Source organism: Schistocerca gregaria, chromosome 3 (genome assembly GCF_023897955.1).
Source record: "Schistocerca gregaria isolate iqSchGreg1 chromosome 3, iqSchGreg1.2, whole genome shotgun sequence".
Lineage (NCBI taxonomy): Eukaryota > Metazoa > Arthropoda > Insecta > Orthoptera > Acrididae > Schistocerca > Schistocerca gregaria.
The window spans coordinates 616,301,817-616,327,272 of NC_064922.1; the positions used below are offsets into that span (position 1 = coordinate 616,301,817).

General features: G+C 41.5%; 1 protein-coding gene across 1 annotated transcript in view; it reads left to right on the forward strand.

Annotated features, from left to right (window-relative positions):
- Window positions 1-360: 360 nt before the first annotated feature.
- The window catches only part of LOC126355532 (ATP-dependent lipid A-core flippase-like), a 52,446-nt gene continuing 27,350 nt past the window's right edge, over window positions 361-25,456 (forward strand). The window contains exons 1-3 of the mRNA XM_050005876.1: window positions 361-444; window positions 4,336-4,536; window positions 20,185-20,328. Of these exons, the coding sequence (XP_049861833.1) occupies window positions 361-444; window positions 4,336-4,536; window positions 20,185-20,328 (429 nt within the window). The remainder of the gene's footprint in view (window positions 445-4,335; window positions 4,537-20,184; window positions 20,329-25,456) is intronic.

Consider the following 25,456-nt stretch of genomic DNA (forward strand, 5'->3'; position numbering starts at 1 on the left):
GGCTATGCTACTTCTTCTGGAAAGTCTTTGTTCCATCTTCTGCCTGTTTCCACAGCAGTGAAAGTGTGAGAACAAAGGGATTTACTGACCACCAACGCCAGGTCTGCATGAGTGACTATGGGGATAGGGGAATGGGATGGAAGGGAGGAGGGCGGAGGGCCCATCTTGGTATGGGTGTGTTTGCATATATTGGTTTGCACAAACAGAAAGCATCCACATGAAAGTGAGAGAGAGAGAGAGAGAGAGAGAGAGAGAGAGAGAGAGAGAGAGCATGTATTTTGACAGGTATTTCTCAGGTACATAGGTTTGCCACCAGTTGAAGCTTTTCAGGCATTAGTGCAACTTCGGTCTGTGCACCGCATGAGTCAGCTGGCGATGTGGCAGCTATCAGTGGACCCGCAGTCATGGGAATACATGAGGCAGGTGACACGTGGTGTGGCCCAGGTAGACGGTGTGTGCTTTGCGATCAGAATATTTTTAACAATGTAATTACGTGTTCCAGAATAAAAGAAAGCGCTGCAATTCCACACAATGCCTTGTATCCCATAAATTATTTAATCGGTACTCCACAGATTGCAGTCGATTTCCCGCCAATCAAATAACGTTTCCAGTATCCACCATGAAAAACTGAAAGATATCGATTTAATTATATAGTCAGTCTATTTGATAGAGTGGGAGGTCGGCTATTTGAACAATCTAAAGCAGCTCATGAATAATGAAAGTGTCACAGTAGGCTATTTCCTGCCAATTTTTTTGATCTATTTAATTAATTAATTAATTTGATATCAAAAGTGGCTCAGGATTTCCAGGATTTCTCAGAGTGGTGAGAGAAAATGAAATGTGGTCCAGAAACCCATTCAAATGTGCATGAAATTGTAAAAGTGGGGCAGAAACCTGCGGGGAGGATGAAAACAAATGACATCATGAGGAGAGATGGAGGTTAAGAGCTGAAATGGAGCATATCAGTTGGTTTGCCCCTGAATGTATGCCTGCCCCTGATGCAAGCAACCTGCACTAACACGATGTCCTGATGCTTTTTTTGTCCTACTACTCGGGTGGTTTCAAACCAACAGGAGAAGTCACAGGACGTTTTTCTATCTCCACACAGCACATGCAGAAAACTCAAGGTAATTTCTGCCATACTTTCACATTTACACATTGACTCACCTTCCTTTGATGATTTCCTCATAGCTGACTGGCACGTGCACACCACTTTACTACCATGATTTACATCAGTATTGAAGGGGGACGTGACCACCTGTTACCACCTACAAACGAAAGACAGCGCTCCAAAGTAACCAGTGTGCTCTTTCAAGGCAGTGACTGCTATTTTGCTGAGTGAGCTTAGCGTTCCTTGCAGATGTAATTTGTAACTGTGGAAGAACAGATTGAAGATCTCTTTGTCATGTTCTTAGCTTGTAGACGAGGAGTCATAGTACTTAGTTATTTTTCTTTCCAGTTGCGTGAATAGGTGAGTAGGGGAATTTGATATTGATTTATTGATCCATCTTTATGCGCTTTTCATGCAAGTGATATCGTCATTTTACATATATTGTATAGCTGTATAACAAATGATACATTACAAATGATACATTATGAACAGGAAAAGTAATATATACAGTATACACTAGGCATTTGTGACAATCATTAAATTTAAATGCGTCATGCAGAATGAAAAAAGGAGAAACAGTATGTGTGACACAATACAAACGCTGAGGGAAACATTTTAACAAATACAAATGAGATATGCTCCTTACGTGTTAATCATGAAGTATAAATACATATGAAAATAAAGCACAACAGTCTGACACAATAGACATTTTAAGAAAAGCTCAGATAATATAGTGACCACATCATCCAGCAATTTTAGTAGATTAGATCATTTTTATTGCACATTTTAAATTCTTATATCGTATATAAGGCTTTTTTGTTCTTGCCACCTTATTTCGATGTTTCTGAAGACATGCAGTAATACACTGCATGGTGTAGTTGGTAACATATTAAATAATTGTATTCCTATGTATGTGTTAATACTTTGGTTTTTTCTAAGCCTTGTAACTGGGGTGTCAATCATCTGCCTTTGGTGTGTGTCATACTCATAATTCATGGCTGTCTTGGATTTCTTTGATACGCACCATACAGCTGAGAATATACAAAGATGTGATCAGCTCTTTAAAGTATTCTCTACACTGTATCAGGCTTTTTACTTTAGTAATGCACCGAGGTGCTTTTTTTATGGCAAATGAAATTTTTTTCGCTTCAGAGGAATTGGCCAATAACAGCGCTGCTTACATGTTGTGGCTGCAAAGAAAAGGCATAATAAGAGTTCAACAGTAGCTTGTGAGTCACACAAGTCCTAAGATGTGGTTTGGAGTAACTGTGGGCACATGTATTTAGTGTGAGTTTCTCAAGGCAAATTTGGATCATAATGAATGCCAAGTTGTAGAATATGACTTATCACTGCACCTTGATATTTTCTAAACCAGAAAATTCCTAAAAAGTGCTATACTCTGGTAGCTGATGCAAGTCCCTCAGCAGGATTAGTGCAGTGAAGTGATACATGTTTTGTCGCCATAGGTTGCAGTTTTTCAACTTTGAATTTTATGATGTAAGAACGACCGTTTATTTCATCATAAAATTCACGTATAACACAAATAGTCCTCAAACGTTTCTACAACCAGAAATGGAGTATTTAATGGACAACGTCTGATACTTATTTTTGTAACTTATTTATTCGACCCTTACAGGCGCTGATAATATGCTGCAGAATGGCTGGATGCATCACATTAATATTGCATATTTATTTCTTATTATAATAATATGGTTGAAAATGTAGAAAAAAAGTAGAAACAGAAAAAAGCAATGTGCACCTCTGAGCGCCTAGCTATACACTTAAGGGGCGTTCAAAAAGAAACGAGCTGGAGGCATAATTACAGAAACAAGTACCTGTATGTATGTTAGAAGTATTGACCCTGGCTGTTGAGACACTTGTCCCACTGTGACACTAGGTGGTGAATGAATGTCTCATAAAATTCCTGGGTCTGCGATGTTAACCAGTTCTGCATGTACAGCTGGACATCGTCGTCCAAGGTGAATCGTTTGCCCCTCAGATCCTTTTTAAGGGGACCAAGATGGCCCCCTTCTGATTCACTTCCTGCAGCATAGGACAACAGTGAATGCCCAGCATTACTCGCAAACCTTGACCACCTATGCCAAGTGATCAAACCAAAACGACCGGACAATCTCACCCATGGGGTCATTCTGCTCCACGATACGGCCAACACAGTCGCTGCACTCCTGCAGAAATTCAAATGGGAGGTTCTCGTCCACCCTCTATACAGTCCGGAGGCCTGTCCCCGCGATTACGCCATTTTTGGTCCCTGTAAAAAGGCTCCTCGATTCTACTCGGACGACAACGTCGAGCTGTACATGCAGAACTGGTTAACATCGCAGCCCCAGGAATTTTATGAGACAGCCATTCACCGCCTTGTATCACAATGGGACAAGCGTCTCAACAGCCAGGGTCAATACTTCTAGCCTACAGGTACTGGTTTCTGTAATTATGCCTCTGGTTCGTTTCGTTTTGAACGCCCCTTGTAAAAGCGTACAAAACTAAAGAACAGAAATGTACAAAGAAAAGGCTAGGGTCAAGAAATGGCAAAAAATTGCGAAGAAGGAAGCAGGTCCTGCAAAGGCAAAACATACAAAGTATGAGATAAAACTTGGAATTTTTTTTCATTTGAACCACAAAAAAAACTTGGCGAACTTGTGTGACGGCAGTGAACTAGATGATGTGGATGCTGATTTGAAACGAGAAGTTGTTCATGTTCGATTACGTTAAAAAAGAAGAATTTTCGTAGAGACGCCTGTCCTGCTCGTGCTAGAGCAACTTAGAGTACAGTGGATGGGACACTCCACATAATACAGTTCCTGTCGACATGTTATATTTTTCGATGAAGTCTAATTTGAATCATTTAGAACGCTAAAACAAGATTAAATTGTAAAAAGAACCACAAAAAGCAGAAACTTATAATGCGTTATATAACCTCATTTGAAGTGTAGTTTTCCCTGCCTTGTTCGAGAAAGATTGAGCAATGCAAGAATTTCGAAAGATGTAGAGTCATATAAAAATCAGTCATCGAAAAATCACGTTACATGAGCATTTGATTATGGATTTGTGTATGAATGTTTACAAGGAAATTCCATGATTTTAACAATGTACTCTTACGATTAATAATAAACTTCCCTTAGGTGCTCCAAATCTTTCCCCTAAGGGAAACTGGCGATCGCGACCTCTCGTTTGGCTTAAGGTAATGCTTCCCGTGCTTGTGGCAGCTGCTGGACGGACGTGACGTCACACAGACGAGCCTGGCCGTGGTGCGCAACCAGATGGCGCTGGCAGACGGCAACGCTACCTTCTTCAGGCGCACTGTGGCCAGCAATATCGCTTACGGTTGCTGGGACGCCCGCACTGATGACATCATTTCTGCCGCCAAGGAGGCAGGCGCGCACGACTTCATCACCGCACTGCCAGAGGCAAGCTGGCACATTTAAACGTTTATTTATTTGTATGTTATTGGGTGGTGTATAAGTTCGTAGTAATTTTCCTAAGTTTAATGAGCACAAAAGATACACGTAATAGAGACTTTAGTCATCAATAATATATTCTAGTTCACTATTTACTATACTTACTTTTACTTTTTCTTGTCCGGAAACTACAATTTGTTTGCCCAGTATTGGGCAATGTCCAATGCTTCTTCTTTAGCCAGCCATAGATCGTCGAGGGTGCATCTGTAGGGGCAGGCAGGGCATTGTAGAAGATGTTCCATGTCCTGTCGAGTGCCTCAGTCGAATTTGTCGTCATTTTCGTCCAAAGACCCCATTTGATCAGATTACATTTCATAGGAGCCACCCCAGTTCTGATGCGGTTAAGCATTCTCCAGGTTTTCCAATCACTAGAAACGCCTCTTGGTGGGTCCTCTCTTAGTGGATAGTAGAAGGGGGGCTCATCTAAGGCGCAAATTAGGAAACGGCGTCTGGATTTGAGTCTGCTGGGGCCACACTCTAGGCCAAATATTGAGTGACAGGCATCAAAGGTTTAGCTTCTTGGTATGTTCATGGGCTTTCCTACGTGAGTCAGGGTTTTTGAAACCTGCGGCCCTGTAAAGATTTTCTATGGGGGTTGGTTTCATGCAGCCTGTCACAGTCCTGCATGTTTCATTCAAGCTAATATCTACCTTTTCTGCGTGGGCGGATCTGCACCATACCGAGCAGGCATATTCGGCAGTTGAGAAGCACAAAGCTTGGGCTGAAGTTCTGACCACGGTAGGTTTAGCACCCCATTTGCTATTGGACAGCTTTATTATTAGGGAATTTCGTGCTTCTACTTTTTTGCGTGTTTTTTCGCAATGATATTTGTATGTCAATGTTCTGTCCAGTACGACGCCAAGGTAGGTGGGATTATCTGTGTGTTCTAGTAATGTCCCATCCCAGGTAACATTGAGCCTGTACTTTGCCTGCCTCGAGTTCAGATGGAAAGCACTCACTTGAGTTTTGGAGGGATTGGGTTTTAAAGAATTCTTTTTGTGGTAGGTTGACATTGTAGAAAGGGCGGTTTCTAGTTTCTCCTCGACGGCTTCAAACCTTTTGCCTTGACTGTTATTGCCAGGTCGTCTGCATATACAAAAGTTTTGGTTTTGTCTGGAGTTGGTTGGTCATTTGTATATATGTTGAATAGGATTGGCGCCAACACGCTCGCTTGGGCGAGCCCATTTTTCTGATTCCGCCATCGACTCTTTTTCCCCTCAAGCATTACGAAGAACTGTCTATTTTGGAGCATGGATTCGATTATCTTGACTAGGTGGTAGTCTTTCAGGGTCTCGTAGGTTTTATGCAGTAGTGTCCGGTGATCTACTGTATCATAGGCGGAACTTAGGTCGACTAGTGCCAGCCCAGTGATTAGTTTATTCTCAAACCCATCCTCGATATGTTCCGTCAATGCCAGGATTTGACTGGTACAGGACTTTCCAGGTCTAAAACCTGCTTGGTGTGGAATCAGCTTGAAGTCAACGATCTTCTCTATTCTGTTGAGGATCAATCTTTCATAGAGCTTAAACAGGTGGCAGAGAAGGGTTATGGGTCGATAGTTCTTCGGACACTTTGGGTCCTTCCCGGGTTTAAGGAGAGCCACCACTTTTGACTTCCTCCACAGTTTCCGGATTTGAAAGGTTTCACGGCACACGTTAAAAAGTCCAAGTATCCAGTCCCTGGCACCAAGGCCGAAGTTTTTAATCTGTTCCACGCAAATATCATCAAACCCAGCGGCTTTCCCATTCTTCATGGTATTTGTGCCATTGTTCAAGTCTCTCATGGTAAATGGTTTCTGGAAGTTGGTGTTTACCGTTGGCAGTAGGCGTGTGATTTTAGTTTTCTGACGTTTGGAGTTGAACTTGCCATTTAGAAGGAGTTGGTTGGGCACCTGGTTTGGAGTTACGCAGGCCGGGGTCTTGCTTAGCCTTGGGTCACCGTCCAGTTTCTTAATCAGGTTCTAGGCTATTTTGCTACTGCGGGACATATCCATTCTTTCTAGGCTTGCTATCCACTTCGTCTCGCGTGCCTCGCCGAGGGCTGACATTAAATCAGTGCCGCAGGTGATGGTTTCGTCGCTGAATGGGTCTTCCGCGAACAATACTTGATACTTCTCCAGGATGTCCTTTGAGGCATTTGAGAGCCCTGGGATATAGTGTTGTCTGCAGCCCCTAGCAATATAGCGTCTAGATACCTCTCGCAAAGTCTCAACAAAAATAATTATTTGGTGTTGGGGTCAGACTGGCTAATTCCTCATCCAGCGCATGGGAATATTCTGACCACCTAGCCTTTTTTAAAGTTGAATCTCCTACGGAAAGGTATTTTGGTTGTTTTAATTGTTGAGTAGACTTGGATTACAATAGGTCGATGTTGTGTCTATTTACTATAATCTGCCAACGCTGGGGCAACTTTTCGATTCTGTGACTGTAGAAATCGCACGGTTTTTAATCGAAGAACTCTTCGAGCCACATTTGGAGTGCATTTTCATTTGAAAATGAAGTTCCTTGAAAGCTGTTCGACAGAGAGCGGAAAAGGTGAAAATATGAGGCGCGAGATCAAGTGAATAAGATGGGTGCAGAATAACTTCCCAGCCAGATTTCTGTACAGTGTTTTATGTCAGTCTAGCAGAATGCGAACAGGCGTTATCGGGTAGTAGTATCACCTCACAGTCTTCCTCGTCGTCGCTCTTGAACTGTGTCTGCAAGACGTCTCAGTTGTTGAAAATAAATGTCAACAGTGATGTTTACACCTCAGGGAAGCAATTCGTAGTACATAACATTGTTGCTGTTCCACCAGATGCGTAACATTACCTTTTGTGGATGTGCGCAGGTCTTCGTATAGGGAGTTGCTGATTTGCAAAGGCTCAACCATTTCTTTCTTTCCATCATGTTGGCATAAAAACATTATTTCTCGTCACCAGAAATGATGCAAAATAGGAATGGTCAGTGTCATTAACTAGCCAATTGATGATGAGCAAATAGAAAAGCACATATGGGCACCACTGCTTGTTGTTATTTTGGCTAAGAGAGTATGGTATTAATACACTCGATTTTTGAACCTTTCCCATGGAATGCAAATGTCGCACAATGGTGGTTCGATCACAGTTCATCATATTTGCCAGTTTTTCAATACACTGACGTGGATCACTGTGGATTAATGCGTATAAACGATCTTCATCAAATCCCAAAGGTCTTCCTGAACGTGGAGAGCCACTAATGTCAAAACGATCCTCATTAAAAGAGAGAACCATTTTCTTTCCGTGCTCTGTCTAATGGCATTATCCTCATATACGGCGCATATGTTTCCCGCTGCCCCCGTTGCTGTCACTCCTCTATTGAACTCAAACAGAAGATTATGTCGGTAATATTCCGATTTCTCCACCTGTCACTCCATTTTCTAGCGTTTACAGCTCCACTCACTACCTCCAAACGGTAAAATGACAATGTGTAAACTCAAATAGCATCAGTGGACGAAATATAAAAAAAACTGCAGATAGTAAAATAAGCCTTTATCAACCGGAATACCATCATGAAAGCAAAAACACTACGAAGTTATGCACTGATCTATTACTTTATATCTTGTTATCTGTAACATAAACACATTCTGCATTCATTCTTATTGAAATTTTAACTATCAATAGTCCTTTATTCGTACAGATCAGCAACTAATGACACAAAATGCCCTTTTACCGATAACACTCTACTTCTTCCCCATCATCACGAGTACTTCTACAATTAATAAAGACTCCATGTACTACCGTACCCAACACTAACTACCAATACTACTGCCCTATAACTTGGTTCATTCCTATCTATCACTGGTATACACTACAAGCGCTACAGCTAATTGAAATAGATTATGACCAGTTATAATACCATAATTTGTCCGCCAGATTCCACAAACTCATTCCATCGCTCCTCAGTTCGTACGCACACCTTTGTCGGTTCGTCAGGTGCTGCGGGGGGCGTTGTAGTTGCACCTGCCTCTACCGTTGTCTGCAAGCTCACTCGTTGCAAGAGATGACTCTCGTGCTCTGAGGGAGCGTTGTAGTTGCTCGTGAGGAACGTAAAAACTGGGTACCCCAAGTTACGCCTGTTCTAGTTTCTTTAGTGTGGAGTCCAATACATGGCTTCACTCCTACCCTGGTGTTGTTCTTGTGATCGCCATGGTTGAACAGTTGGCTACTCATTTGTGACAACAATTAACCTCAGCTGTATTTGCTGACCTGCTTCTCGATATTCCATCGCAACGACACATAGAGTAGTGTATGGGAAGCGATTGATAAGGTGTCGTGCAGCCTGAAGCTTTCTCAAAATAGCGTCTGTGATATTGTCTCGCAATGCACCATCTCAGTGACATTGAGTCTTCTGTACCAATTCAGTCGTTTTGTAGTCAGTCTTTAATCGTAATCTGAGAGGAAACTCATTCGACCCCACACTCGAGATGAGGCTCTATAGTCTACCCTTACCGTATAGATTCGGTGTCTGTCTTCTCCTTTTGAGGTCACGTTTCGTGCTTTAGTGTCGAATTTACAATTCCTGTATGTGTTGTGTTCACAGTTCGATACATGCAACTCTGGAGTACCGTTATGTTATTTACAAAAAATGGTTCAAATGGCTCTGAGCACTATGCGACTCAACTGCTGTGGTCATTAGTCCCCTAGAACTTAGAACTACTTAAACCTAACTAACCTAAGGACATCACACACATCCATGCCCGAGGCAGGATTCGAACCTGCGACCGTAGCAGTCGCACGGTTCCGGACTGCGCGCCTAGAACCGCGAGACCATGTTATTTACAGATTGAGTTTGTAAAATATGGCAAACTACACTGCCTGACAAAAAGTGAAGTGCTCATAAGACATGATTGGATGTCACTGTGGCATCATACCCGTACACATCATTACGGGTATGTAAATAATTATAGTTGCAATTCTTTGTGATAGGAGAACGGCTGCCAGAGTGCATTGATACGGTTTGTGTTAAGTGTTGTTACCAGGCCTGGTAGTATAAATAAGGGGCATAAAGAGCGTCAGATGTTCAGATGTTGAATGAACACTGTGAAGGAGACAGAGATGCCACATACTCGTGTGAGACAGCATTATCAACACCTGACAGAGTTTGAAAAGGGTGCTATTGTGGGTCTCGACTCAGCCAACTGGTCGAATTGTCTATTATCCAGATTTCTGGGATATTTGGATGTGACAGTGTTCTGACTTGGGACTACAGAAGTTCGCCTGCCATCTGAGAAAAAGTAACGTGCTCCTCAATACATTCCGTGTCATCCTACACAATTGGTCAGGAACTAGGAGCTCCCAGGGTAGGGAACTACCGTCCTATGCGTAGGCTGCTGTTGACATTGCAGCACAAACGTCTGCATTTGGAGTGGTGCAGTGACTAGATAGCACGGACAGCAGTTGAGTGGCGTCGCATTGTGTTTAATGATGAGCAGGCATTCTGCGGTACCACGGATGACCATCGTTGGCGAGTACGGTGCTAACCTGGGGAGATGTCCATTTCTTCCAACATTTCTAAGGGGCACAGCGATGTTACTCGTGGTATCTAGGTGTGGGGAGCCACAGGGGATGCACTACAGGTCATGGCAGGTAGTGAGTCAGAAAACTGTGATGGCACGATAGCATGTCACGGACATTCTGCGTCCTCATGTGTTATCTCTCAAGTGACGTTATCATTGTGCTATTTTCTACAGAATAACGCTCGACCACACTTGGCACGTGTCTGTATTAACTGTCTGCGTCATGTTGAAATAATCCTATTGCCAACAAGATCCACATATATGTTCCTGAACATATGTGGGAACAGTTCAGACATCAGTTCCTTCCCAGCGGCAATATCCAGGATATCAAGTACCAAGTACAACAGTTTTGGGCCAGTTTGCCTCAGGAGAGGATGCAACAGCTTCATGGCACTCTTCACAACTGAATCAGTACATGCACCCTGGCAGAGGGTTTGCAATGTCATGCAGGCAATGTAGGTCATACTGCCAAGCTCTTTGTAAATGTGATTCTATTTTGTAATCACTGAAACAACATCACATACTCTCTCAACCTGCAGAGTTTCATTTCATTCCTCCTCCCCTTATGTGTGTTTCAACTTTTTTTATAGGCTGTGTATATTCATACATTCTGTTTATCCATTTCGATTCGAATGTTAAGTTGATCATATGGCACCGTCTGTGGGTGAAAAGCTATCTCTCGTCTAAAGCTGCAAATGAAACCCAGTGGTCATAACTCATCGGGATAGCGTAGTTATTGGTAAGCTAACAACCACGAGCAGATTCCTTGGGGTAAATAAATAGGGAAACATATATACAATATTAGTTTTAAATAGCTTTTTGAATGAGCTAGGGGTCACATAAGGTCCATTCTGGAAATATGTGTACGTTAACAACGACGAATTGGACGCCATTCGCGATAAAGTATCAAAAATTGGCTTAAAGGCACACTTTCGCAAGGCACATCACCTTACAAACGGTGTTGTGGGTACTACACCGCTTCCTGCATTAAACATGAGTTCATACCCTGAAATTGCTTAAAACATTATAATCTTGGACTTTAGCACTTTTACGCGACCTGTCGGGAAACAGCATACAAGAACAAAAGTCAGGTGCTAATCGTCGCTGTTGGCGCAATAACGGCGTTTTCTTACTGTTAAGAGAATAGGTAGCTGCCTGTGTGTTAGGCATACCACGCTACATTTAATGTGAACTGATATTCTGAGACAGTAGTCAATACGGCTCAGGGACCTGGAGACGAAATCAACGGACGGTGTTGTTCATGTTTCGGTTCAAAAGCATGTAACTGATCTCTTATAAATAGTTGGCAGTGCAGGATGTACAAAATAATAATAATAATAATAAGAACTTATGATGTTTCCAACTTCAGCATTTTATTTACAGTGCAGCAATTCATTTCTGTCTGCTCTTTCTCTCTCTCTCTCTCTCTCTCTCTCTCTCTCTCTCTCTCTCTCTCACACACACACACACACACACACACACACACACACACACACACAGAGCAGAGAGAGAGAGAGAGAGAGAGAGAGAGAGAGAGAGGAGAGGGAGGAAAGGAAGGAGGTGACTGCTTGTTGCCTGTAGTAGTTTTCCAGGTCCTTATGTCTGTTGCTTTTGTATAAGGACATTAGCTAGGGTACCATTTCAACTATCATGCTCGGCTGTAGTGTGGGCTGCCTAACTCTGACGCGAAGAGTTACTCGTTTTCCATGTAAAAGTAGTTACCATCTTGCGCGAACGCAATATTTTTCACTGCTTAGCATACAAATGTGAAATACCCTGCTATACATAATTTGGTTCTGATCGGCTTGCAAATCCGCTATCATTTTATCGTCTTAATCACTTGAGTGTCGTACTCTACCTCAGTATAATAGGCTATCTCGATTCCAGCGTGTTCTCCGTGGTGCTGCGAACTGACGTCGAATATTTGAATAGCACACTCGAGGACAAAGACCTCCATTTGCACTTTTCGAACTGGCACGTTTCCTCTTGTTCCCACTCGCCTCTCACTACGGGAATTCGAGCAACGGTTTTCACTTGTTATACAAAACAGTATGTTGCACTGAAATAAGTATTTAAAAAACGGTGTTATATAATGCTTACAGATATGGATGCGACAGCATGCGTACCTAACATTAACATGTTCCAAAACGCCACGGATAAAAACAGGACATCCTGGTTCTCATATCTCGGTTTTACTGACGATAAAAAGGTAGGGACAAGTGTTCTGAATAGCCCTTGCGCTAGGGACCATTTGTACACCCAACAGGATGGTCTTAGACTCACTACCTTACAGTGCGGGGTCAAAGTATGAATATTACATTCTTCCTCCTGCTTGCGCAAACGGAGAAAAATCGGTTGGTTCTTTTTCCATTATATGTGGTTTACCATTGGCTTGAATGCACTTATGGATACACCTTTAGTTCATTGGTAGTCCCTCGGAAAACTCCAAAAATACTGCTTTTTACTATAGTTTCGCTGTCACCAGCGGACTAAAACGCCTATGCGCAGAAAATGGCTGAAGATTTTACGATATATTCCTGTTGTTGTTGTTGTTGTTGTTGTTGTTGCTGCTGTTGTCTTCAGTCCTGAGACTGGTTTGATGCAGCTCTCCATGCTACTCTATCCTGTGCAAGCTTCTTCATCTTCCAGTACTTACTGCTACCTACATCCTACTGAATCTACTTAGTGTATTCATCTCTTGGTCTCCCTCTACGATTTTTACCCTCCACGCTGCCCTCCAATGCTAAATTTGTGATCCCTTGATGCCTCAAAACATGTCCTACCAACCGGTCCCTTCTTTTTGTCAAGTTGTGCCACAAACTCCTCTTCTCCCCAATTCTATTCAATACCTCCTCATTAGCTATGTGATCTACCCATCTAATCTTCAGCATTCTTCTGTAGCACCACATTTCGAAAGCTTCTATTCTCTTCTTGTCCAAACTAGTTATCGTCCATGTTTCACTTCCATACATGGCTACACTCCAAACAAATAGTTTCAGAAACGACTTCCTGACACTTAAATCTATACTCGATGTTAAGAAATTTCTCTTCTTCAGAAACGATTTCCTTGCCATTGCCAGTCTACATTTTATATCCTCTCTACTTCGACCATCATCAGTTATTTTACTCCCTAAATAGCAAAACTCCTTTACTACTTTAAGTGTCTCACTTCCTAATCTAATTCCCTCAGCATCACCCGATTTAATTAGACTGCATTCCATTATCCTCGTTTTGCTTTTGTTGATGTTCGTCTTATATCCTCCTTTCAAGACACTGTCCATTCCGTTCAACTGCTCTTCCAAGTCCTTTGCTGTCTCTGACAGAATTACAATGTCATCGGCGAACCTCAAAGTTTTTATTTCTTCTCCATGAATTTTAATACCTACTCCGAATTTTCTTTTGTTTCCTTTGCTGCTTGTTCAACATACAGATTGAATAACATCGGGGATAGGCTACAACCCTGTCTCCCTCCCTTCCCAACCACTGCTTCCCTTTCATGCCCCTCGACTCTTATAACTGCCATCTGGTTTCTGTACAAATTGTAAATAGCCTTAAGCTCCCTGTATTTTACCCCGGCCACCTTCATAATTTGAAAGAGAGTATAAACTGATCTTCCCCGAGGTCCGCTTCTACCAGTTTTTCCATTTGTCTGTAAAGAATTCGCGTTAGTATTTTGCAGCTGTGACTTATTAAACTGATAGTTCGGTAATTTTCAGATCTGTCAACACCTGCTTTCTTTGGGATTGGAATTATTATATTCTTCCTGACGTCTGAGGGTATTTCGCCTGTCTCATACATCATACTCACCAGATGGTAGAGCTTTGTCATGACTGGCTCTCCCAAGGCCGTCAGTAGTTCTAATGGAATGTTGTCTACTCCCGGGGCCTTGTTTCGACTCAGATCTTTCAGTGCCCGGTCAAACTCTTCACGCAGTATCATATCTCCCATTTCGTCTTCATCTATATCCTCTTCCATTTCCATAATATTGTCCTCAAGTACATCGCCCATGTATAAACCCTCTATATACTCCTTCCATCTTTCCACCTTCCCTTCTTTGCTTAGAACTGGGTTACCATCTGAGCTCTTGATATTCATACAAGTGGTTCTCTTCTGTCCAAAGGTCTCTTTAATTTTCCTGTATTCAGTATCTATCTTACCCCTAGCGAGATAAGCCTCTACATCCTAACATTTGTCCTCTAGCCATCCCTGCTTAGCCATTTTGCACTTCCTGTCGATCTCATTTTTGAGACGGTTGTATTCCTTTTTTCCTGCTTCGTTTACTGCGTTTTTATATTTTCTCCTTTCAGCAATTAAATTCAATATTTCTTCTGTTACCCAAGGATTTCTATTAGCCCTCGTCTTTTTACCTACTTGATCGTCTTCTGCCTTCACTATTTCATCCCTCAGGGCTACCCATTCTTCTTCTACTGTATTTCTTTCCCCCATTCCTGTCAATTGTTCCCTTATGCTCTCCTTGAAACACTCTATAACCTCTGGTTCTTTCAGTCTATCCAGGTCCCATCTCCCTAATTTAGCACCTTTTTGTAGTTTCTTCAGTTTTAATCTACAGTTCATAACCAATAGATTGTGGTCAGAGTCCACATATGTCCCTGGAAATGTCTTACAATTTAAAACTTGATTCCTAAAGCTCTGTCTTACCATTATGTAATCTATCTGATACCTTTTAGTATCTCCAGGATTCTTCCATGTATACAACCTTCTTTTATGATTCTTGAACCAAGTATTAGCTATGATTAAGTTATGCTTTGTTCAAAATTCTACCAGAAGGCTTCCTCTTTCATTTCTTACCCTCAATCCATATTCACCTACTACGTTTCCTTCTCTCCCTTTTCCTACTGACGAATTCCAGTCACCCATGACTATTAAATTTTCGTCTCCCTTCACTGCCTGAATAATTTCTTTTATCTCATCATACATTTCATCAATTTCTTCATCATCTGCAGAGCTAGTTGGCATATAAACTTGTACTACTGTAGTAGGTGTGGGCTTCGTATCTATCTTGGCCACAATAATGCGTTCACTATGCTGTTTGTAGTAGCTTACCCGCATTCCAATTATCCTATTCATTATTAAACCTACTCCTGCATTACCTCTATTTGATTTTGTGTTTATAACCCTGTAGTCACCTGGCCAGAAGTCTTGTTCCTCCTGCCACTGAACTTCACTAATTCCCACTATATCTAACTTTAACCTATCCATTTCCCTTTTTAAATTTTCTAACCTACCTGCCCGATTTAGGGATCTGACATTCCAAGCTCCGATCCGTAGAACGCCAGTTTTCTTTCTCCCGATAACGACGTCCTCTTAAGTAGTCCCCGCCCGGAGATCCGAATGGGGGACTATTTTACCTCCGGAATATTTTACCCAAGAGGACGTCATCATCATTTAATCATACAGTAAAGCTGCATGCTCTCGGGAAATATTGCGGCTGTAGTTTCCCCTTGCTTTCAGCCGTTCGCTGTACCATAACAGCAAGGCCGTTTTGGTTAGTGTTACAAGGCCAGATCGGTCAATCATCCAGACTGTTGCCCCTGCAACTACTGAAAAGGCTGCTGCCCCTCTTCAGGAACCACACGTTTGTCTGTCCTCTCAACAGATACCCCTCCGTTGTGATAATGCACCTACGGTACGGCCATCTGTATCGCTGAGGCACGCAAGCCTCCCCACCAACGGCAAGGTCCATGGGTCACTGGGGGGGGGGGGGGGGGGGGGAGGGGGGGGGCGATCTCAAACAACTTTGCTATTTTATTGATATCTTTATCCGTTTCCAGGATACAGAGGTTCAAAGACATGCTACTTGTACACACGTAAAATCCAGCATGAAACGAAATCTCAATAATAGATAATCACAGCAAAGTCCTCAAATTTTAACGATATATTCTCTAGGTATTTATGTAGAAGAGCGATCTCCCAGTTTTCAAAAATCTTTATCCGTTTTCGAGAAATGCTCCAAAAACTTTTTTCTGGTACCAAAACCCAGCTGTGTACAACACGTACGGCTATGAACAACAAATGGTTGTAATTTTTATGGTGTATTCCTAAGGTCCCGATCTCGAACATCTTTGTAAATTGTCTTCATATCTTTTTCCATTTCCGAGATACAGAGATTCAATGTTACCCTACTTGTACACGTAAAATACGGTGTGAGGCGAAAACGTTGTTTATAAAATGACGTAGCACGGAGAAATACACTGCAAAGTGTCTCCGTTATCATCTAGAATCTCATGTTGTAATACTGAAGCAAATGCGATTTTTTTGCTCGTAGAACCCGGTCTGAGGTAAAGGTAGTTTTGCGCTATTTCAGTTTCGCATAAGTAAATTTTGAATATATATGGAGATAATGGTGGTAATTGATTAATAATTGCTTGAATAATTGGAAAAAATTGAGTGGAAAGAATAGTTGAAAGAAACTTGAAGGTAATTTATGAATCCGTACATGATCCTGGGTGACTTAAATCGATACCGGTATTAACATACCTTCAATGCCAATACATTCAAGGTCAGTACCCATAATTTGCATTAATTCCATTGTGCGTAGTCTTGACTATAACAATGCCGATGCAGGATCGCTTGTGCGATGCTCGCGCAAATTCCTCTTATCTGCTCTGAACTTCCCGATGCAGGATCTCGGCGGCGGGCGAAATGATGAACAGACAGGGATGGACGTCTCAAATGTGCGAATTAATTTTACCTTTCCAAAAACTTTTCAGAACACTTTTAATGTACGGTTGAGATACATATTTTTTTACATCATCACTTTCCGAAACAAACAGGTGAAGAAACAGGAATTAATAAATTGAAGAGCTTATTTCTTATTTTGTTTCCTACAGATATTTAACTTTGTATCAAAACATTAGCATTGCCACAAAGCAACTCGTTAAATTATCTTTGTCAGGTTCTATGACCCATTTAGTTTACACATAGTTTATGTGTATAAAAAGAAAAGAACGAAAAAATAATATGATCCAACACAACCTCCGCATCTAAATTTCACTGAGCAATACATTTCTTTTCATAAGAGTTACAACTTACATGCCCTGTTGTATAAGTGAAAGGAAGCGAACCAGCTGAAAATGCTCCTATCGGGGCACGAAAAATGCAGATATGTTCCTGTTTATTTAAAAGACTCTGACTGAAAAGTAGGATACCAGTTGCTGCATTCTACCTTCCTCAGCACCTTCAAAAATTTTCTCAAAATTTTGGCATGCAAACATACTCGCGCTCTTGACGCTGATAGAGAAGAAGACAATGGCAATGGCAAAGAGACAGAAAAGTAATTAATGCTGGAAGATATCAGATAGTGATTGTGTTATAGAAAGAGTGGAGGAGACAATGGCAGCGTGAGAGAAAGAGAGGTACACGATGGCAGTGAAACATAATTGACAGTAACAGAATAGTGCTAGGAAAAGAGCGAAAAAGAATGAAAGAGACAGTGCTAGGGGGGCCGGGGGGGGGGGGGGGGGGAGAGGGAAGAATGAAAGAGAAAGAGGAAGGCAAGAGGGAGACAGTGACTGTGATTGAATAGTGTAGCAGTGGGACAGAATGAAGAGGACTGTGATTATGCCACAGGAGACAGTGACAGAGACAGAGAGACACAAAGAGATAATAACAATGAGTTGGACTGAATGAGTGAGGGAAGGGCAGCTAGAAGTGGATAGGGATGCGCGACTTCCGACGACAGACTAATGGGTGTGAGCGAGTTTCAGTTATGGGAGCTAGTTGGACTTTGAGGTGAGATGCATGTTTAAAAAAAAAAAAAAAAAAGAAACACGAAAATGTTTGCATGCCAAATTTGTTGGGAAAATTTTAAAGGTACCAAGGAAGATAGAATCAGGCAGCTAGTACCCCACTTATCGGCCAGAGTCTTTTAAATAAACAGGAACATATTGGCATTGTTTCTGCTCTGATGGGAGCATTTTTCCACTGGTTTTGAGTACACTTTAACATTTTTCAGTGCACAGTCTTCAAATTCGTTGTGGTGAGTTACTTCTTTTCAAAGCATCATATAATGAAATGAAATGATGTGGGAGACTATAATAAACAAATAAATCAATTTTTGTTTTACCTCACAGTTTCCATAAAAAGGCTTAAGAAAGACTGCATAACAAAAGAATGCTAATGCGAAAAGATAATAAAATATTACCCCAAAAATTTACTTCACACATTAATGTAGCTCAGGTGCAACAGGCCACAGGTATACTGATCGCCAAAAACTCGCTGGCAATGGTCGTCCGTGGTAGTGCACAACTACTATTCGTCGCTGATCACAATACGACGCCATTCAACAGAAATTTATGCTTTCTGGTCACAGCACCACTCCAGGTGCAGCCACTTATGTTGTGGTGTTAACGGCAGCGTAAGTGTGGGACAGCAACTCCCTAGTACGGCTGCTGCTAATGATTGATCAGTGGTGTGGGATGACACAAAATGCAGAGAGTACATTGCTTGTTCTTGAGTGGGAGGGGCAGGCGTGAAGGGATTACAAAGTGCTTGGTGTAGAATATGGTGATCCTTCCTTCGGGTGGTTAGATGTGATCGACTCGGATCGCAATGACGAATATGTCTGTCCTCACGTTCTCCTACAGTCCAACATCAGGCCACTGCCACTTTCAAGTGCCCAAAAAATCTGGATAATGGATGATTCTGTCAGCTGACCAAGCCGAGACTCACATTGGGGCTCCTCTCAAACACTGCCAGGTGCCAGTAACACATGAGCTGTGGTAGCTCTGTGTCCTTCACACTGACCACTCAGCATCTGATACTGTTTTACACCACTTTATAGCCTACCAGGCCTGGTCACAACGGTAAACACAAACAATACTAATACACTCCGGTAGCCATTTTACTTGCCGCAGAGAATTGCAGCTCTCATCATTTACAAATCCAAAAAATTGTTTCAAGTGGTTCTGAGCACTATGGCACTTAACTTCTGAGGTCATCAGTCCCCTAGAATTTAGAACTACTTAAACCTAATTAATCTAAGGACATTACACACATCCATGCCCGAGGCAGGATTCGAACCTGCGACCATAGCGGTCGTGCGGTTCCAGACTGTAGCGCCTAGAACCGCTCGGCCGCCCCGGACGGCTTACAAATCCACAAATGGTGTGTAAATGTATGAAGTTACGTTGATATCACACCATGTCTTCTGGGTGCTCTCCTTTTTTTTTCTTTTGGTCGGGTAGTGTAGCTGAAATATTTTTTGCATTGAAATTTAATAGATAGCATAAAAATTTTGGTTAAAGTTACAGATGAAGAAGAAAAACTTGCAATAAATGTTACAACAACAAGCTTTACTTAACAGTAGTTCAGTTCGTTTACACTAGAGGTTTGCTTAGATCTCAGGTTTCATTCGGGTTGCTGACATGATGGAATACTTCCCACGAAATTTACTGAATCTTAATCCATTAATTATTTGTTCATAATGTCTCATTACATTAATTCCACTGAATTCTTTAACTAATATCTTTCCTTCTGCTTCCCTTGCACTTCTTGTCTGCCATTGACACTTATATCACTTTAATAATCACAACAGTCAATACAACTCACTTCACTAAATATTGTTTCTGCAGCCTGCCACGCCACGACACGCATTTGTACTTGACGCTGGGAATCTACCCTCTAACTGCTTCTTAAAATGACTACTGGTAAAACGCAGACACGCTCAGCTCGAAAAGCACTCCATTGTCGAGACGACATAGCCCAGCAGAAGCCCACCTTCCACACACATACAATATAGGCGTCCACAGGAGGGTAAGAGAGGTACTTTTCCCTTGTCCTCTGAATGTGGAGTACAGAATTTTTACTCATTATGGAATTCTCATACGCTTCCAGAGGTAATTTCCCATGATTCCAAGAAACCTCTTGGTTAGCCAATTGCAGCATAATGTGACTCAAGGCACGATATGTTTCGTAACTGATCAAATATCACAAATGACAGTTTTAGAGTCTTACCCATCCTTCCCACCCCCCTCCCGCCCACCTCCAGCCGGATAAATTTCTGCAGACTCTCATGCTTACAGAGTGTGTGGTGCGGTGCAGGGCTACGCCACAGTGCTGGATGGGCGGGTGCCGCTGACGCCGTCGCAGCGGCTGCGGCTGTCCCTGGCAAGAGCCGTGCTGCGGGATGCGACAGTCCTGCTCGTTGAGAACCTGCGCAAGGTCGAGGACGATGACGCAGAGGCGGTATGCAGTGTTTACCTCGCCTACTTTCCTGTCTCAACCGACAACTCGCGACAAGGGAGACTACTGCAGAGCCCCAAGCGTTCTATTCCTATACTGCGTCTCGCCTGTCACGAGTGATCATTGTCGTTTACTCCCCAGCGCCAAAACAGCATGTGTTGTGAGAGTGTGTGCTGTGCAATTTTGTGCCTTGGTGAAAGCAACGTTATAAGTTACCAGCGCTTCTTTACTAAAAAAAAAAAAAAAAAAAAAAAAAAAATGTAGGGGCAAGCATTGATAATATTGTGTAGAGTAGATTAAAGATGTTTCTCCTTCACATCTCCTTCTGCACAGTGAAGGAATGCTTGAGTACCGATAGTTAGTCATTTTAAAGAAAAAAAACGCTGTAAATAGACAGCATGTAGCCATACAAATATTATTTTTTGTTGTGTATAACTTTCTTACCTTTTTCTGTTCATACGTTCCACGTCTTAATTCATAGTGGATAATTTTCACAAAGGTCATATAGTAAATTTTTCACACTCTTGAGAGCAGAAATAGTAGGAAATGTTTCGTCCAAACATTTCAAAAGATCTACATTCATCTTCTCGCAAAAATATACACTCACGAAAACCTACAAAAATATTTAGAAGCAGTAAATGGTGACTTTTTCTATGTAATTTGTTTTCTTTCTGAGGGGCAAATATCAACGAAAATTATGTTTTTCGTTAGACAGATATGCCTTTTTCGCATATGAAGCAGTTTTCATTGAAAAGCGTTCATCTACTGACATTCTTCTTTATGAATTGTGTAGACTTTTTGTTTGGAAAATGAAAGTACCTATTTGCTTTCAGGTATTTCATCTATTTTGTGGGAGACCACTGTAGGAAAACTACCATGCCCTCGTGAAACCTTTCCAATGTGCCACGATAAAAGAGCAAACAACAAAGTAAAGATTAAGAAGACATTAAAGTACAAAATCCATGACCATAGCAGGAGTGCGCTCGGCGAAATTGAGTTAACGTCTGATGATAGCAGCCGATGCCACAGTCCCATGTTTCTACGCATGTGCATTCTGCGAGATAGACAAGATTTAGAGTGGGCACAATCAAGTAAGCGTTGGCAGCACTAAACCAGTCGCAGTTTATTAGCGGTTGAGTTACTAACAAGACATGACGCGTACCCACCACAAGCAGTGGATTTTGATCAGAAAGTCGCTTGTGTACAATGGTCCTTGCAGTCCTTCTGAACACGTTGTAGCAAGCACACTCCATCACTCACGCTTACAATATTATAATTTACCCTTGCCAAAGAAGGTGGTTGCTGACAGGTGTTGGGAGGATTTATGCACAGGCCAGTTAAGGCGTGCCTATGGTACTGAGAGACAGTGGGCCACTTCGACCATAGATACTATTTATGGTCGAAGGTGGGCCGTCTACAAAGACATATTGTTTATATAGGTCGTTGGGGCACCAAGAGCTTCAGGTGGCGTTTACAAGGTTAACGGCAGAATTATACCACTTTCGTTTAGGGCCAGAGACTATTACACAGTACAGGTACTCGATGCAGCGGATACTATATTCATTTTGGCATATTCATATTTTGTATTGTAATTTTCAGTATGCCATTTCTAGACAACGGCGCATTGAAGATTTATCACAAACACATCACGATTATAATCAAATGTCAGTTAACGACACATCAACGATATAAGTCATCAAGAAGTACTGTGATAACCAGATGAAAGACGGAAAAAGGCATGTCTGCAACATAGAGTAATGGATAATGTCGTGGATTACAGAGCTGAAGGAAGTATAATAGCAATGAGCTGGTTGCTCCATTCACCACTCAAATTTAGTGTGTAAAAAGAAACTTAGCAAGCTGACGATTAGATGGATGCAGATTATCCACTTCACAGATTATACTCACATATTTGTACGATTTTTGAAAAAATAATTCAAATCAAAAGTACCTATTATAATTAGAGTGAATATTATCGTTTAGAGTAACCGTGATGGATGTGACTCATTTTTTATTACCAGGGGACAAAACAGGGTACAATGTCAAAGTCGGACACCACTGAAATATTTTCCTGCTGTTTTCCATTTCATTTTCTGGTGGACGCCGGGACTCTACATCTACATGCATACCTTGTAAACCGCTGTGAAGTACATGGCACAGTACCATTGCATATGAGGCCATCATAAAGTTTCCTGTCGAAGGCTAGAAAGTCCAGAATCGCTATCCCAATCATGCAAAATCACCATGAGCGTAGAGGTAATCGTCCCACTGATGTTCAAGGTTGATGATGCCTGTTTGATATGATGCCATGCCCTGCCACATGAAGAAGTCTGTAACTGCCTGTTGCACATCCTCATCCAACAGGAATCACAGACCCTTCGAGACACTTTTTAAGGGACCAAAGGCGTGATAATTGTATGGGGAGAGGTTGGGAAGGTTGGGACTAGGGCGAGCCTCGACTGTCTCCCATGTGATTTGGTGTAACTCCTACATTACAACAGTTACAATAGAAGGACATGGGTTATCATGAGGCAGCAGCACCTGTTGTCAGTTTTTCCAGACAGTGGTTTTCGACAGACATGTTTTCCCACAAAAATTCTTCATTCTCCAATGGATGTATGTCTGTGTTTCATTCAGCAGCCAAGAAAAGTATAAGAGCATGTCGGTCCTGTTTGGACACATTTGGTAATAACATCGCCGTAGTTCACATTTCCTAATTTACCATATACATTCCAGAAAGACATGAATGTGACATTAATCCCTTGCCTACAAGTTAGTGCTTGTATACCCACATCAGAGTCTCACTATGTTGCATATCCATTGCATCAGCGCCCTTAAACAGAAACTTTTTGGTTGCCCCTTATATAATTTAATTGTGATACTTCCAATGCCATTCACATATGAAGCAATGAAAGAATGACCATTTAAATGCCCAGTGCACACAGTAATTATTCTAATCTTGTCATCTCGCCCCTAAGTGTGAGGTATTTAGTGGGTTGTAGTTCATTCTTAGTCATCATTTAAGGATGGAATGTGTCTATCTTCAAAAGTCATTGAAGCAAGGGAAAAATTAAAATTATTCCATAGTGCTATGCTGAATAATAGACAAAATCTTAAGCTAAAGGAGACTTTCAGAATTTATCAAGAATACCATACTATAAAAATGTATTAATACAGACCAGGAGCATCTATGTTGCAAACAAGCTTCAGGCTTCACACAATGTCACCACTGGTATCTGGTGAGTGATAAACAGTTCTAGAACAGGCAGAGACAAATCCTGTATGGATTTATTGACCACAACAGGATGGTAGTAAAAGATAAACTTGAAATTGTTAATATATTCAATGAATATTTCTTTCTGTAGAGGAAGCAGTCAGTGACAAACATAATAACCTGTAGTATAATTTTAAAGTCAATCCATCTGAGCATGGCATATAACTAGCCCCACAAATTGCAAAGAAATAATTAATATCATTAGCTTTCTAAAATCTTTCAGTTATGGAGGACATGATGGCCTCAGTATTAATGAATTGAAAGTGTGCAGACAAAATGTCTCTCTGCCTCTGTCTGTAGCAGCAAATAATATAATAGAATGAGGCATCCTTCTAGACAGACTAAAAATAGCTCAGGTAACACATCCTTTACAAAAGGTAACAAACTGAAAATTCAAACTATAGACCAATCTCATTATTTCCCATCTTTTCCAAAATAGTTGAAAACGTCATCTAAAACATAATTATAAACTTTCTCCAGATGCACAACCTAATGTTTGAAAATCAAAATGGGTCCTTAAAATGTAAATCAACTATCACAGCAGCTGGTCAGTTAATTGAAGAGATAAATGGCATCAAGAACAAGTAACATGTTGCAGGTATATACCACAACCTTGAGAAAGCTTTTGACTGTGTAATGGCACTATCCTGTTAGATAAGCTATGGAACACTAGCATCAGACACACTGCTCATGGCCTAATAAATCTTGCGTGAGTAATCAAAAACAGTCTGTACTGCTTAGAACTAAAAGTGGTATTCACAAGTCCAAAATCACTGATATAAAATATGTAGTGCCCCAGAGCTCAGTAGTGGGTCCTCTTCTGTTTCTGATTTACATAAATGACATAAGCTATTGGACTCAGAGTTCGAAAATAGTTCAGAAGATGGATGATACATCCATCCTATATAAAAAGGAATCATTTAACAAACTAGAGTCTCACCATAACAATGTGACAAATGAAACTGTTCAGTATGTTAATGAAAGCCACTTAAATGTAAGCAGTAGTGAAACATGTCTCATGGAGTTTAAAAACAGTAGTTTTAATGATGAAGTTAACCTATACATAGGCAACAAATTAGTAAAAAAGTAGTGTAGTGTAAAATTCCTTGGTTTAACAATTCAAAGCATTGGGAGACTATCTAAGAATATATTTGCAATTAATATTATTAGCAAGTTCTACAAAGACACTGTTCTGCTAAAGACTGCATGCCATGCTGTATTTTCTTCTGACAGAATAGAAATTTGGGGAGCCACAACCAAAGCAATTGTAAATAAGCTATTGCTACTTAAAAAAGGGCTATAAGAATCATCTGTGGACCAAAATACAAGGAATCATGTTGTGGCTTGTTTCGAAAAACTGGTGTACTACCCATAGTGAACATGTGCATTCTAAAAGCCATATTAAATGAAACAACGGAAAATCCAGAAAGGAATGTAACATATTATAAAATGGATAGTTGCTACTCACCATATAGTGGACAAGCTGAGTCCCAGACAGGAACAACAGAAAGACTGTCAACACACAAGACTGCATTCTCTGGCAGCTGAAGCCACACTGCGAGCAGCAGCAAAAGCGTTGCATCATGGGAGTGGGGGGGGGGGGGGGGGGGGGTAAGGAGAAGGCTGGGGCGGAGAGGGGGAGGAATAGCAAGGTAGGTGTGGGGGATGGTGAAGTGCTGCTGTGGAACATGCAAGGACAAGGTGGAGAGAGGATAGGGCAGCTAGGTGCAGTTAGGAGATTAGATGGAAGGCAAGGGTGAGGTGGCGGGGGCAGGGGGGAGGGGGGTGTAGTAGAAAGGGAAAGAAGTTAAAAGACTGGGTGCAATGGTGGAATAGAGAGCTGTTACAGGAACGTAG